Source organism: Bos javanicus, chromosome 13, assembly GCF_032452875.1.
Source record: "Bos javanicus breed banteng chromosome 13, ARS-OSU_banteng_1.0, whole genome shotgun sequence".
In the NCBI taxonomy this organism is placed as follows: Eukaryota; Metazoa; Chordata; class Mammalia; order Artiodactyla; family Bovidae; genus Bos; species Bos javanicus.
Genome location: NC_083880.1, coordinates 2,520,258 through 2,537,004, shown reverse-complemented (window position 1 = coordinate 2,537,004; position 16,747 = coordinate 2,520,258). Strand labels below are relative to the sequence as shown.

At 40.3% G+C, this 16,747-nt stretch overlaps 1 protein-coding gene across 3 annotated transcripts in view; it reads left to right on the top strand.

Annotated features, from left to right (window-relative positions):
• Positions 1-16,747, top strand: part of PAK5 (p21 (RAC1) activated kinase 5) — a 419,175-nt gene that overhangs the window by 294,607 nt on the left and 107,821 nt on the right. For all 3 annotated transcript variants that reach the window (XM_061435602.1, XM_061435603.1, XM_061435604.1), the window contains exon 3: positions 10,766-10,979. In XM_061435602.1, coding sequence (XP_061291586.1) covers positions 10,776-10,979 — 204 coding nt within the window. In that variant the 5' untranslated portion in view covers positions 10,766-10,775. The remainder of the gene's footprint in view (positions 1-10,765; positions 10,980-16,747) is intronic.

The window sequence follows — 16,747 nt, the reverse complement described above, 5'->3', positions numbered from 1 at the left end:
GGATGAATTGAAGCCAGGATGGAGAACTGAGTTAGATCAGAGTGGTCTTGCAATGTGGATGGTCTATACAGTGTGGAGTTGGATAAATGGATATGATAAATCCAACTTCAGTCACAGCCTACAATCAGGACAGAATTGGAAAGCTAAGATGAGAAGGAACCAGCAGATATGTGAGATCCAAACAGCTTGATCAATGAGAGGTACCTAGGCGATTCGCACAGTAGAGAAAGACAAAGAAAAAGCAAGGAGTTACAGATGGAGACTAAGTTCAAATTCGAAGGATAAAAATTATAAGTCAGATGCTTCTAAGGAGGTTGAGAAGGCAGGTGTTGTTGGATCAGGGAGAAAGTCAGAAGAGTACACAGAGCATGAGGGGGCATCTGGATTATGAGGATCTGTGCATATAAATAAAGGCCAGATACAAAAATAGTCCCTTTGTTGGCACAACATGCTTTGAAGCAGTTTTTCTGGAATGGGAAGCACCCGGTAGAACAGTGGGCTGCTCCATGGGTGATGTCCAGGAGACATTCTGCATTAAAAGAATCCAAGGAAAGGAAAGCATGTCATTTACCCATTTTTGTATATGATATGATATTTTTTCTTAGGAAACAGCTTTATTTTTGATGATATTATAAACCCATCCCAAGTTATTAATATTTCTTCTGAATCCCAAATTATATACATGTTCTATTTTACCTAAAGCAACTTAACTAAAAGTCTGGTGAATCTTTCATTCCTGAAACTGAAGGTATGCCAAACATGTGTCTGAGCAATGAAATCTCAACGGGGCGATGGTGTGTCAGTGCCATCCCCCTGCAGTGCAGTTTCTCAGACAGCCATCTTTCTTCTACCAATGACAGGCCAGTCATTAAACCTAAATTATCTGAACACAGGTTGGTATTCAGAAGTGCTTAAATATCCATTACTGCATTTACCAAGTTCTTCAAATGAGATCTGAGGCTAAAAAGAGAAAAATCTCTTCACGAGGAGGTCAATGAGCAAAGACTCACTTCTGAGATGTACATCAAAGGCACCATCATTCAATTCTGTGGTTGTCCTGTAACCATCCAGATGTCTGTCCAGCTGAAAACCTTAATAGTCCAGTAATTACACTGACTCCTCAGTTCTGCTGTACAGCCTGAAAGCACAGTCTAGGCAGTTGTCAGAGCCAAAGCTTAGACCAATGCCTTCTTGATGGTGAGAGAGGTAAGAACAAAAAGATTGTCTAATAAGTCGACTCTAATAAGTCAGCTCCAGCTCTGCCTTCTTACTGCTATGTCACTCCATCTTCAATGTGGCCTCTTTCTGCTAACTACCTCCTTGCAGGCCAGAGTTCCTGGAGCATGTCTATACCATTATTACTTATTATTGTTATTATAAAATATACATAACATAAAATTCACCATTTTTTTCATTCTGCCTTATTTTATTTTTTATGATTTTTATTTGGGGGAAAATTGCTTTACAATGTTGTGTTGGTTTCTGCTGTGCAACAACACAAATCAGCCATAATTATACATGTATCACCTCCTGCTTGAGCCTCCATTACCTCCCCAAGTCCCACCCCTCTAGGTCATCAGATGTCAGGCTGGGCTCCCTGTGCTATATAGTAACGTTTCACCAGCTATCTATTTGACAAAGGGTAGTGTATATGTTGATGCCACCTTCTCCATTCATCCCACTCTATTCTTCCCCCGTTGTGTCCGTAAGCCCATTCTCTATAACTAAGTTTCCATTCCTTCCCTGCAAACAGGTTCATCAATACCATTTTTCTAGATTCCATATATATGCATTAGTATATGATATTTGTTTTTCTCTTCATGACTTGCTTCACTGTATATGACAAGCTCTAGGTTAATCTACCACATTGGAACTGATTCAGATATATTATTTTTTATGGCTGAGTAATATTCCATTGTATATATGTGCCATATCTTCTTTATCCAGTCATCTGTCAATGGGCATCCAGGTTGCTTCCATGTCCTAGCTGTTGTAAATAGTGCTTCAATGAACATAGGGGTACATATGTCTTTTTCAATTATGGTTTTCTCAGGTCATACGCCCAGTAGAGGGATTTCTGGGTCATATGGTAGCTTTATTCCTAGTTTTTCCAGGAATCTCCATTCTGTTTTTTTCAGTTATATCAATTTACATTTCTTCCAACTGTGCAAGATGTTTCCTTTTTCTTCACATCCTCACAGAATTTATTGTTTGCAGATTTTTTTTTTTATGTTGATGGCCATTCTGATTAGTGTGAGATGATACCTCATTTTATGTGTACAGTTCTAAGGACATGAACATCATTGTGCAACTATCACTACCATCCGTCTTCAGAACTTTACCCAAACTCTGTGCCCATTAAATAGTAAGTTCCCATTCTCCCATCTTTCCAGCCCCTGGCAACACCATTATACTCTCTGTCCCTATCAGTTTGACTCCTTTAGGTACCTCATACATGTGGAATCATACAATATTTGGCCCTCTGGGTCTGGCTTATTTCACTTAATATCTTCAAGGTTTATCCACACTGTTGCATGTGTTTCAAATACTTTTCAATGATTTTGAAAATGCTAGAAAAATAATACCTTGTGAATTTTTATACTGTGGTCCTAACTCAATTCAGAGCACCTTATGAGCATGCCAATGTTTTGGAAACTACAGGTATTTTACATCATTATAGCACTGCTCTTACTGATTATTCCAACTCTACTTATTAATAAAGAATGGCAGAAGTTACAAAACATATATAAATTACTTAACATATATAAATATATATATAAAACAAATCACACTTTGAGCAAGAAAATTAAAATAGAATTCATAGTCCTAAAATTTTGAACCAAAAATATTCAGGAGAATAAAAAAATGTTAATGGCCAGTAGTCATGTGTTTTCTAGGCCAGTGGGCATGCTTGCCATCAAATAGAGGTTTTAAATCTACCTACAAGTTTACTTCATTTTCTACATAAACAGGAAGAATGTCCTTATAAGTTTTCCCCTACATGCTTGTGATGGTTAACACTATGTGTCAACTTGACTGGGCCAAGGAATGTCCAGATAGTTGGTATATGTTGTTTCTGGGAATGTTTCTGGAAGAGATTAGCATTTGAACTGGTGAACTGAATAATGCAGATGACCCTCCCCAATGTGGGTAAGCATCATCGAATTCCCTGAGGGCCCCATGGAACAAAAAGATCGAGGAAGGGTGAATTCACTCTTTCCCTACTTGAGCTGAGACCTCTGTCTTCTCCTGCCCTTAGACATTGGTGCCTCTAGTTATTGTGTTTTCATAGTCAGACTGGGTCCTACACCACCAGCCCCTGACTCTCAGGGCTGTCGACATGGACAGAATTACACAGCTAGCCTTCCTGGTTGTCCAGCTGGCAGTGTGTCACGGGGCATCTTGGCTAACATAACCACGTTAGCCAATCTATAATATTTCCTCTTATATACATCTATATAAATCCTATGTTTCTGTTTCTCAGATCTCTTGACTAATACAGCGCTTGTTTCATAAGCCAAGAACCTGTGAGCTAAGAGACATTAGAGAGGCTAGAAGTAGGAGGCATTAGTTTTATCTATCATATGTAGTTTCTTAAAATATCTCCACCTGCTCATCAAGTTGTAAATGTTCAATTCAACAATCAAAAGAGATATTTCATTCCCAGCCTACATGTCACTTTCAGTGGATATAGCTACCACAAAACTGGGTAGCTTTTGTCAATATTCAAAAACTTCAGCAAGTAATGTATTAATAGAACAATAGAAACAAAGGTGAAAGGGCCCTAGGTTAGAAATCTACTCATGATTCAAACACCTTGCTGAATACTTCTTCTATAGGAACTGCCACTTCTCGGGCAAGATGAGAATCTAAACACCTGGCACCATTGGGAAAACTAAGTTGTGATCTGATGTGTCATTATTTCTCCAAAGGAGAGCAGCTTCGTGAATCACTTGTGAATGGCTGCCCTAGATATAATTTGAAAATGATGGTTGGTAGCCCTGTTTTTGTTTCCCCAAACTTTAAGCTTTTTGTTTTTTATTGGTGCATAGCTGATTAACAATGCTGTGGTACTTTCAGGTGAACAGTGAAGGGACTCAGCCATATAAATACATGTATCTATTCTCCCCCCAAATCCCCATCCCGTTCAGGCTGGCACATAACACTGAGCTGAGTTCCATGTGCTGTATAATAGGTCCTTGTTGGTTATCCATTTTAAATACAACAGTGTGTATATGTCCTTCCCAAAGTCTCTGACTCTCCCTTCCTCCCTGGAAACCACAAGTTTATTTTCTAAGTCTGTGAGTCTCTTTCTATTTTATAACTAAGTTCATTTGTATCATTTCCTTTTAGATTCCACATATAAGGGATGTCATATGATATTTCTCCTTCTCTGTCTGATTTCTGTCATTCAGTATGATACTGTCTCCCCTGGTGACTCAGACTGTAAAGAATCTGCCTGTAATGTGGGAGACCTGGGTTCAATCCCTGGGTTGGGAAAATCCCGTGGAGAAGGGAATGGCAACCCACTCCAGTATTCTTGCCTGGGAAATCCTACGGAAAGAGAAGCCTGGCAGATTACAGTCCATGGGGTCACAAAGAGTCAGGCACGACTGAGCAACTGACATTTTCACAGGTCCATCATGTTGCTCCAGATGGCATTATTTAATTCATTTTAATGGTTATGTAATATTCCATTGTATGTATGTATGTATGTGTGTGTGTATATATATATATATATACATACCACATCTTCTTTATCCATTCCTCTGTCAATGGGCATTTAGGTTTCTTCCATGTTTTGGCTATTGTAAACAGTACTATAATGAACACTGGGGCACATGTATCCTTTTGGATCATGTCTTCTCCAGATATATGCCCAGGTATGGAATTATAATGATGCTTAAAATTCTCCAAGCCAGGCTTTAGCAATATGTGACCCGTGAACTTCCTGATGTTCAAGCTGGTTTTAGAAAAGGCAGAGGAACCAGAAATCAAATTGCCAACATCTGCTGGATCATGGAAAAAGCAAAAGAGTTCCAGAAAAACATCTAATTCTGCTTTATTGACTATGCCAAAGCCTTTGACTGTGTGGATCACAATAAACTATAGAAAATTCTGAAAGAGATGGGAATACCAGACCACCTGATCTGCCTCTTGAGAAATCTGTATGCAGTTCAGGAAGCAACAGTTACAACTGGACATGGAACAACAGACTGGTTCCAAATAGGAATAGGAGTTCATCAAGGCTGTATATTGTCACCCTGTTTATTTAACTTCTATGCAGAGTACATCAAGAGAAACGCTGGACTGGAAGAAACACAAGCTGGAATCAAGATTGTCGGGAGAAATATCAATAACCTCAGATATGCAGATAACACCTTTCTCCTTTGCAGATTCTGCATTGTGTTCTTTCACTGCAATAATTCATCATCATGAGCATCACTCTGTGCTGAGTCCTGTGAGTCCTCCTAATACATCAAACCATGGGGTGGTATTGAGGACCCCGCACCAGAGGATTATCATGAGTTTTAAGTGAGCTCAGACACACTGAACAGTTAGCACTTTTCCAGACTAAGAAGGTACTCATCCTAGAGAAGAAGTCCTTTACCAAGCAGGTCTGGATTTGAGGATTTCCATACTATCTTTGGCCTGAATGTGAGATTCCTCAGTGCTATCAGGGGAGTGGACATCACTCATGGAATGTCACTGTAGACTTTGGAGATTCCCTCTCTGCTTTTAGTCATGTGTGAGGGTCATAGGAACATGACTCTAGAGTTTACAGCTTCATTTTCTTTTTAAGTTGTTTCTTCTTTAACTCAAACTTACTAGACACCTAGAACTATATTTACTACCATTTAAATTACAGTTGTATAGTATCACATGATGAAATGTAGGCAAATTAATTCAGCTGTGGGTTTCCTCTGTCTTATTTTACAACAAGAATAGTATTAGTTCATTAATATTTTCTTTTTTTATATTCTCACTTGAATGCCATAGCAACCAGTGAGAAATTCACAGTTGGAAAGGAAATAGTAAGATATTTCTATTCTGGTTCTAAAAATGTTTGATCTAACATTCTCAGTTCTTGTTCAAGTATGAATATATGCAAATCCTCAAATGATTTTTCTACAACAATTGTCACCTGGTTTCTAAAAATGATCATGAAGTTTATTAAAATGTCGTGGAGTCAACCAATGCATGACCAAATTATATTTCAAATATATTTATATTTTCATAAAATAATACTGAGAGATGGTGTATAGAGTCACTTACTTATTTGGCATAATTTCTTGGCCACAGAAAACCTTCTAGGCCCTTGACAAACCAGACGATAGCATCACAATTAAGACTCCAATGAGTGGACACAATATAACAGCTAATATGGTTACCCAGATTGGGCACTGTGCTTGAGACTATGAAGCAACTAAAACAGAGAAAAGTGATGGGCATCTGAAGAGGCAGGGGATGGGATCATATCAGTTAGCATTTTTTGTGCAACGATCTGTTCCAAAATGTAATGGCTTAAAGCAACAGCCATTTTATTTATATTCTGATTCTGTAGGTTGATACTGTAGGTCCAGCTCAGCTGTTTGTTTGTTTTTTCCTGCTTGTTTTGACTGGGCTTACTAGTGGACAGCTGCAGGTCAGTGAGACAGCTGTTTTCAGGGCTCACTGGGCTGATGAGTGACTGGGTTACATGATCTGTCACCCCCTAACTAGATGGCCTGGCCTCGTTCTCACACTGGCTGGTTCCAAGAGCAGCATGGAGGCACACCCCAGGGGGCAAGCACGTTCCAGTCTTGTGTCATAATTTCTGTTGTCCTTTTGTGGATTACATATTCTGGTCCAGAGTCAGTGCTGGAGAGACCCACCCAAGGGTTGGACACTGGCAGGCATGAGACATCGAGGCCATTCCCGTAACAGTCTACTGCCGCTGCATCCTTTACTTCTTTATGCTCTGTCTGAGATGTTCTCAAATGTTTGAAATCAATTGACCTGTACTTATTAACCTAATTATAGTAAGGTACATAAAGAGTTTTTTAAAAATGTCATTATGTTTTCCAAGAGAGACAACGTGCCAAGGTATTTCTGAGCCCTTCCTATCTTTCGTTAGTTTTTCATTGTCACCTTATGTGAGTTTGCTAAATGAGTCTGAAGTAACAACCAGGATGGATGTGAAAATGGGTTTTGATAAAGTCAGCGGAGTTAATGCTATGAAGACTCTGATCCCTGTCAAGAGACTATATGCTGTGCTGTGGTCTGAATGTGTTTCTCCAAAATCCATGGGTTGACATTCTAATTCAAACGTTGTTTAGTCATTAAGTTGTGACTTAATGAGTTGAGTCTTTTGCGACTCCATGGACTGTAGCCAGGCTCCTCTGTCCATGGGATTTTGCAGGCAGGAATACTGGAGTGGGTCGCCATTTCCTTCTCCAGGGGATCTTCCCAACTCAGGGGTCGAACGTGCATCTCCTGCATTTGCAGGTGAATTATTTACTGCTGAGCCATCCCCAAAGCCCCAGTGTGGTGGCAGTAGGAAGCGGGGCCTTTGGGAGGTGATTGTTCCTTGAAGTCGGAACTTCATGAATGGTATTAGTGCCCTTATTAGAAGAGATCAATGCAAGCTCCTTTGTCCCTTCCAACATGTGAAGTAACAGCAAAAAGACAGCCAACCAGAAAGCAGGTTCTCACCAGGTAGTGAAAGAATGGAAGCATTAGAAAACTAGAAGGAAGTCGGAAACCCCTGCTGGCTGAGCAGGGATAAACAGTTAAAAGAAAAAACAACAACAACAGAAGTTCAAAAGGAGGATGAAGGGAAGGGAGGGAGGGAGAGTGAAAAAGATGATGTTAACATCTGTGGAGCTCTGATCCTAGGTGTTCTTCACTAAATGTTCTGTTCTGGGTGATGTTAGTCTCTCAGCAAATATTTCTTGACCCCTACCATGTGGAGAAATATCAATAACCTCAGATATGCAGATGATACCACCCTTATGGCAGAAAGTGAGGAGGAACTGAAAAGTCTCTTGATGAAAGTGAAAGAGGAGAGTGAAAAAGTTGGCTTAAAGCTCAACATTCAGAAAACTAAGATCATGGCATCTGGTCCCATCACTTCATGGGAAATAGATGGGGAAACAGTGGAAACAGTGTCAGACTTTATTTTTGGGGGCTCCAAAATCATTGCAGATGGTGATTGCAGCCATGAAATTAAAAGACACTTACTCCTTGAAAGGAAAGTTATGACCAACCTAGATAGCATATTAAAAAGCAGAGATATAACTTTGCCAACAAAGGTCCATCTGGTCAAGGCTATGGTTTTTCCAGTGGTCACGTATGGATGTGAGAGTTGGACTGTGAAGAAACCTGAGCACCAAAGAATTGATGCTTTTGAACGGTGGTGTTGGTAGGAGACTCTTGAGAGTCCCTTGGACTGCAAGGAGATCCAACCAGTCCATTCTAGAGGAGATCAGTCCGGGGTGTTCTTTGAAAGGAATAATGCTAAAACTGAAACTCCAGTACTTTGGCCACCTCATGCGAAGAGTTGACTCATTGGAAAAGACTCTGATGCTGGGAGGGATTGGGGGCAGGAGGAGAAGGGGACTGCAGAGGATGAGATGGGTGGATGGCATCACCAACTCGATGGATGTGAGTTTGAGTGAACTCCGGGAATTGGTGATGGACAGGGAGGCCTGGCATGCTGCAATTCAAGGGGTCGCAAAGAATCGGACACAACTGAGTGACTGAACTGAACTGAATTGACCATGTGCCAGACATTGGCCAAGAGTAACGAGCAAGTGGACGGCATCCCTGCTCTTATGAATCTTATATTCTAGAAGGGAAGACAGATAATAGGCATGCCATTGTTCAACTGACAGCAAGTGAATAAGTGTGGAGAAAAATATGTACATGACTGTAGCAGTGTATGTGTATCCCACCTACTCAAGTCTGAGGGCTGGGATAAGGTTTCCCCCACAAAGTAACATTGAAGCCAATGCACCATGTTTTTAATAGGTGCAACAGGGTCGCTGGGATTCCCCAAATGATTGTGCTTGTCCTGTTCAATAAATTCAGAGAGGGAAAAACAGTCACCTGCGATCACAATGAATACTAAGTAGCATTCAAGCCCAGGGTACCTTATGTGTTTTCAATAAATGTAAAGCATAAAGTGATTATTTTACATATTTTCTACATGTATCTTTGTCATTTGTTGTTGCTTAGTGGCAAAGTCGTGTCCAACTCTTTTGGAAAGCCATAGCCTGTAGCCCACCAGGCTCTGCTGTCCATGGGATTTCCCAGGCAAGAATACTGGAGTGGGTTGCCCTTTCCTTCTTCAGGGATCTTCCCAACCGAGGGATTGAACCCGTGTCTCCTGTATTGGCAGGCAGGTTGTCACTGAGCCACCAGGGAAGCCATAGGACCTTTTAAATAGGTAAACTGCATTGTTTCAAACAAGTAAAATACACTGTATAAAATTATAAATATACAGTATAAAGTAGATATTGTTCCCTGCTTCCTCCTGGCTCCCTTCTCTGCAGGCAATACCAGTCAATCTCTGGTATATTCGTCCAGAGGTATGTTCCATACTTGTAGCACTTAGCACTCACTTTGTGCCAGGTGCTTTTCAGACATTTGTTTTACAAGTATTTACTTGGTTAATCCTAATAAAATTTTATGTGGCAAATATAATTATTAACCCCATTCTTCATGTTTACACATATTTTTCTGTACACATGTTTTAGATTTTAAGTGCACATCAGACTTTGAGATGCTTCTCCCTGTGTGCTAGTCAGCTTTTGCTTTGGTAACACCACATAACAAACAAATACAACGTCTTAATGACTCCATGACAAACATTTATTTCATACTCACAAGTCAGCTGTTGGTGTGACTCCAGCCTGGAGGTCAGATTTGTGTCTGCTTCATGCATCTCTCCTTCCAGAATCTTGGCTGAGGGAACATCATCCACTAGAGAGATGTGCATGCCAAGTGGCAGAAGTGTAAGAGGGAAGTGGAAACACAATACCTTCAAAAACCTCCACCCTGGGGACGTCCCTGGTGGTCCGGTGGCTAAGACTTTGCCTTCCCGTGCAGGGGTGCAGGTTTGATCCCACATGCCTTAGGGCCAAGAAAACAAGACAAAACATAACGCAGAAGCAGTATTGTAACAAATCCAGTAAAGATAGTAAAAATTGTCCACATCAAAAAAATATTAAAACATATCCACCCTGAACTGCAGGACTTTTTCTTCTTCCACAGTCCATTAGTTAAGGTGAGTCACATGACCAAACTCAGCGAGTTGGAAAACCCTAATCCACATGGCAAGTATAAGGAAAAAGCAAAAATTTTGAATGAAGTTGCCTCATCTACCGGAGAAGGCAACCCCACTCCAGTACTCTTGCCTGGAGAATCCCATGGACGGAGGAGCCTGGAAGGCTGCAGAGTTGGACACGACTGAGTGACTTCACTTTCACTTTTCACTTTCATGCATTGGCAACCCACTCCAGTGTTCTTGCCTGGAGAATCCCAGGGACGGGGGAGCCTGGTGGGCTGCCGACTATGGGGTCGCACAGAGTCGGACATGACTGAAGCAACTTAGCAGCAGCAGCAGCAGCCTCATCTATAGACTCTGAAAGTACAACTTGCATTGTCTGCAGCTAATAGTGGAAAAGCTGAAAAGACAGAACGATGAGTGAATTACTGATTTTCCTGTGGTCTTTTGGCTGGCAAGATAATAAACTGTTCTCTTTTCTGTTTCATTTCTCAGGTTTTGCATCATGTTTGGGAAAAAAAAGAAAAAGATTGAAATATCGGGCCCATCCAACTTTGAACACAGGGTTCACACTGGGTTTGATCCACAGGAACAGAAATTTACCGGCCTCCCACAGCAGTGGCACAGCCTGCTAGCAGACACCGCCAACAGGCCGAAGCCCATGGTGGACCCTTCCTGCATCACGCCCATCCAGCTGGCGCCCATGAAGGTATGGCCAGGACTTGCTCTTTAAGTTGGCTTGAAAAGTGTGACCTCATTTGATGCAGGGTGAGCTCTCAAATGCCTAAATCATGTATTTGTTTTAAACATCCATATATTATCCACAGTTATTCTTCAGTGATTATAATGTTCACCACTTACTGTAAATTGCAGCACATGAAAAGCAACCTCAGCTTTCAGATGTGAGTCTTTTTTACTCATATTCATACAGTGCAATCACAAAATAGGAAATTTTTATTTCTACTTTAAATGGTGTCTGTGTCAGTAACCTCTGAGTAGATATTATATTAGGCAGGCTTGTGTTGTTATGCATTTGCCCTCAGAATGTCTAAATTTTTATACAAAATTTAGTAAGAACAGGTTTTAACTATACTAAATGATTTTTATGTATGTATACACACATACATGCATATGCATATATATTTTGTATATAATAAAATATATTTATAAGTGTATACATACCTATAAATTATACATATTTAGTCTTCATAGTCTAAGAGAGAGAGATTTCAAATAAAAATGAATTATGTGATTCCTAAAATAAGATATAACTTACCTTAAACAAATAGCTAGATTTTTAAAAGGACTGTTCATCAGGATCATTGCATTAAAGTGGAAATCAGACTCAAAACATTTCAGATAGGTCAAGAGACTACCAAAAACTCAGCCTTTGCAGTTTGCTTCTGTACATCAGGATGACAAGAATTCCCTGGGCCATCACATTGCCCAAAGGCTTCCTGTGGGAATTAAACATCATTGAAGTTTATCGTCATGTTATCCAATAGGTCAAATTCTGTCCTCACTTCTTATATCAGTAGGCATCTGAGCTATGTAAATACCTTATTCTGTATTAACGTGCATATTAAATACACTGGGCTTAAATGATATGTAAAACAACAGTGGATGCATTTTTAAAGGGTGTAAAGAAGGAACCTAGCTGATAAATTACAAGAAATGCTTGTAAGAGATCACTTGCACTGAGTAACTTGGAATAGTGATTCTGTCATTTATTCATGGTCTTATTAGTCAATTTATTCTAGTACTGAACATGTGGGTCTGTCCTGCCCAAAGATTGATACAGGGTGTTTTAATCTTGCATCTTGTAAATTTTATGTTCTGATAAGATTTTGAAACTTTTCAGGCCAGCTGAAATGTAAAAAAGAGGTGGATATTCAAGAAGATAAATCTTTAGGGACACAAAGGAACCTCTCATCTTAAACAGTATTGATCGACATTTAATAGAAGCTGACCAGTTAACCCACTCTACTTGTTAATATTAGGCAGTATCATGGACAGGGAGGCCTGGAGTGCTGCAGTCCATGGGGTCGCAAAGGGTCAGACATGACTGAGCAACTGAACTGAACTGATCCTTCTATTGAAGATGATTTTCTCTGGAATAAAAGATAAATGCCTCACTAATGACTAAATAATAGGCTGGAACTTATTTAAAAAGAAATCAAGATTGGAAAGAATTTGCTTTATCGTTTCATTATTTTTTGCAATATTCCGAGTTTTTATAAAACCCAGAAAAGGAAGACGCAGTATGCCCCAAAAAGTTATCTGCTATTGATCATCATGGCAAAGGAGAATGTCCAAATGAAACAAGGGCTATTTTCTTAACTTTAAGAAATTGCCATTTGATGAGGAGTATTCTGGAAGGGAGCTGTTTTAGTGTATCGTCCTAGCTAAAGGCCAGGATGTGCTCTCTTGTCAGGGAGTGTGGAACGTGCTTATTATGGGATGAGGTTAGAGTAACATCTATTGCACCATGGTTTTTCACTTGTGCTAGTCCTAGCAGGTCCTGGCTGGCAGTAAAGTAGGAAGCTCCCATCTCAGTGATAATCCATCATGTGTGGTGGCTGTAGGACATAAGAGAATCTTCTAGCTCATTTCTTCCACCTCCTGAGTGAGCTGGCTACCTTTCTTCTTGGACAAAATCTATCAGCCCCACTGAGAATTGGAGCAAATTTACCTAACTGAGCCCCATGTTTCTCTTACTCACGTAATGGGCTTCCCAACTTTGATGCCAAATGTGTGAGAATTCAGTCTGTATGGGGGAATGTTTGTTATAGACATTTAAATGCTAATAGAGAAATGACTGGAAAATACCTCTCAAGTATGAATCCAGTCCTGGATTTCTGCACATTTCAGGCACAGTAATGTCTGTGAAAAAAATAAATAAATACAGACAAGGAATGACAAGAGTCAGTTCAGTTCAGTTCAGTTGCTCAGTCATGTCCAACTCTTTGCAACCCCATGAACCACAGCATGCCAGGCCTCCCTGTCCATCTCCAACTCCCAGAATTTGCTCAAACTCATGTCCATCAAGTCAGTGATGCCATCCAACCATCTCATCCTCTGTCGTCCCCTTCACCTCCTGCCCTCAATCTTTCCCAGCATCAGGGTCTTTTCAATGAGTCACCTTTTCACATCAGGTGGCCAAAGTATTGGAGTTTCAACTTCAACACCAGTCATTCCACTGAACACCCAGGACTGATCTCCTTCAGGATGGACTGGTTGGATCTCCTTGCAGTCCAAGGGACTCTTAAGAGTCTTCTCCAACATCACAGTTGAAAAGCATCAATTCTTCGGTACTCAACTTTCTTTATAGTCCAACTCTCACATGCATACATGACCACTGGAAAAACCATAGCCTTGACTAGATGGACCTTGGTTGACAAAGTAATGTCTCTGCTTTTTAATATGCTGTCTAGGTTGGTCATAACTTTCCTTCCAAGGAGCTAGCGTCTTTTAATTTCATGGCTGCAATCACCATCTGCAGTGATTTTGGAGCCCAAAAAATAAAGTCAGCCACTGTTTCCACTTTTTCCCCATCTATTTGCCATGAAGTGATGGGACCAGATGCCATGATCTTTGTTTTCTGAATGTTGAGCTTTAAGCCAACTTTTTCACTCTCCTCTTTCACTTTCATCAAGAGGCTCTTTAGTTCTTCTTCACTTTCTGCCATAAGCTGGTGTCATCTGCATATCTGAGGTTGATATTTTTCCCAGCAATCTTGATTCCAGTTTGTGCTTCATCCAGCCCAGTGTTTCTCATGATGTTCTCTGCATATAAGTTAAATAAGCAGGGTGACAATATACAGCCTTGATGTACTCCTTTTCCTTTTTGGAACCAGTCTGTTGTTCCATGTCCACTTCTAACTGTTGCTTCCTGACCTGCCTACAGGCTTTTCAAGAAGCAAGTCAGGTGGTCTGGTATTCCCAACTCTTGAAGAATTTTCCACAGTTTGTTGTGATCCACACAGTCAAAGGCTTTGGCATAGTCAATAAAGCAGAAGTAGATGTTTTTCTGGAACTCTCTTGCCTTTTTGATGATCCAGCAGATGTTGGCAATTTGATCTCTGGTTCCTCTGCCTTTTCTAAAACCAGCTTGAACATCTGGAAGTCTAGGTTGAATTTTCCCCAGAAAGACCAGTTAATTAAATGCTTCCTAACTGAAAGACAGCCAAGAAATCCAGCCTTCATACTCTCACCAAAGCCCTTTAGATGGAGCTTCTCCTTCCCCAGACCCTGTGAATGCAGCCGGTGCTGTCAGCACTTTTGTATCATAGTGAATCCGCTGACTGTACCAGCTCCTCAAATTAGGAAAATCATAGGTTCAAGGGGCCAGAGCACGCCACAAAGTTTGGATGAACTAACTCTTTAGACAAGACTCCTCTGGGGAAATCTTGCAAATGACCTGAGAAGGGCCAGATATAAACTATGCAGAATATATTGCAGAAGTCAGAACATTCTTTGGAATAAGAAGCCATGAATGAATTGATAGAAAGTAATGAATAGATAGAGCTGTACATGTTTAAAGCCCATTTTGGCAAAGTGTTTTTTTTTTTTTTTTTAAGTAGAATTGACAGTTCTAATTTGGAGTCAAATTGTCCTTTAAAACAGACAAAGGAAAATGAGAAAAGAGATTGTGATATAAAAGCAGTAGTGGAAGAGGTATACAGTTCCTTAGGTGGTGACAAAGTACTGTTTCTTCAGAACTGTAAACTTCAGGCTGGCTGGTTTTGAATGTAAGTTCACCATGGCAACCAACACTGTCTTCTCTGATTGGTTGTGTCAGCTGCTTTGGTCCAAACCTTATTTAAATCACATGTCAAAATCACTGGGACATACTCTTCTACGTAGATTCTTTCAGGTCAGTGTTTCTCAAGCTGCAGTCCAACAGAATCACCTGGAGGGCTTGATAAACACAGATTGCCAGGCCTATCCCCAGAGTTTCTGATTGAGCAGGGCTGGGATGGAGCCTGAGAATTTGCAATTCTGAAAAGATTCCAGGTGACACTGATGCTGCTGGTGTGGGGACATGCTTTGAGAACCTTGATTTAGATCATTGCAAAGGAATTTGTCCACATAATGTAGCAGTGCAAGTTTACACTGGCCAACATTTCCAAAATCTCAGAAACCAAGAGCCAAAGGTTATCTTAGAATTGTGTCAAAAGTTAAACTTCAGGCACCCAAGCCAAAGGCATGTCAGCAAGGTGAGGGTTGGGTGGGGAGCACCCTGTAAAAGATAAAACTTTTGGAAAATAACTTTGAGAAACTCCTTTTTTATCTGACATCACTTTGTCTGCAAGAATGTCATAAGCAGTATTACCAAAATTCCTGCTGAATTAGACACTTTTATATAAAGGGCCTTCATGGTCTAGTGGTTAGGAATCTGCCTTGCTGCTGGCTCAGATGATAAAGAATCTGCCTGCACTTCAGGAGACCTGGGTTCAATCTGTAGGTCAGGAAGAGCCCCTGGAGAAGGAAATGGCAACCTACTCCATTATTCTTGCCTGGAGAATTCCTTGGGCAGAGGAGCCTGGTGGGCTACAGTCCACATGGTCGCTAAGAGTCAGACATGACTGAGCAACTAACACTTTCATATAAAGGGCCGGTTGAATGGTCATGTTTGTTCTTGCCTAGTGGTTCTCAAACTTGGACTTTCAGCTGAATCTCCTGAGGATTTTATTAAATCCAAGATTCCTGGCCCCACCCTAGAGATTCTGATTCACTCGTTCTGGGTGGCCCCCGTGGTTTGCCTGTCTAGCAAGCTCTCAGATGCTGCTGATGCCACTGATGGGTGGAGGACACACTTTAAGAACCACTCTTTTACTCTATGGCCAGACAAACCATTTTAGTTGGTAAGTTCTCTTGTTAAGGATCAACACTAATCACTATAATAAAGTCTCCAAAAGGTTCCAAAAAAAAAAAAAAAAGAACCACTCTTTTAGGTGGACTGAAGCTTGAACTTTATAATCACCCTTTTTAATAGCCTAGAAATCATTTTAAAGTGCTAATACACACAGAGAGAATAATGTTTAAAAGCCTTTATATCACAACATTGTAAATCAACTATACTCCAATAAAAAAATAAAAAGAATGGCCATTTTATTTTATTTTGGGGGGATACTTTTATTTTTTTTACTTTTTATTTTTTTAATGTAAATTTATTTAAAAAGCATTTAAAAATAGGAAGAGGAGATCCAAGGAGTGAGCACATGGTGTGTAAGTCCAAGATCAGCCAACTGCAATGGGTGGCGTTAGATACATCACCCGCCTGCTGCTTTAGACAGGAGTTTCCTTGTCTATAAAATGAGGGTGCTAGTATTTCCCTTACAACGCTTCAGTGGCCAGATCCCAACTGTCCAAGGAGCTTTGGTGTATGGAGAATACTTTCTACTATTTGTACTTAGTTTAACAATGTGATAAAATTATGGATCTATTAAGTAATATTTTAGAAAAATACCAGTAC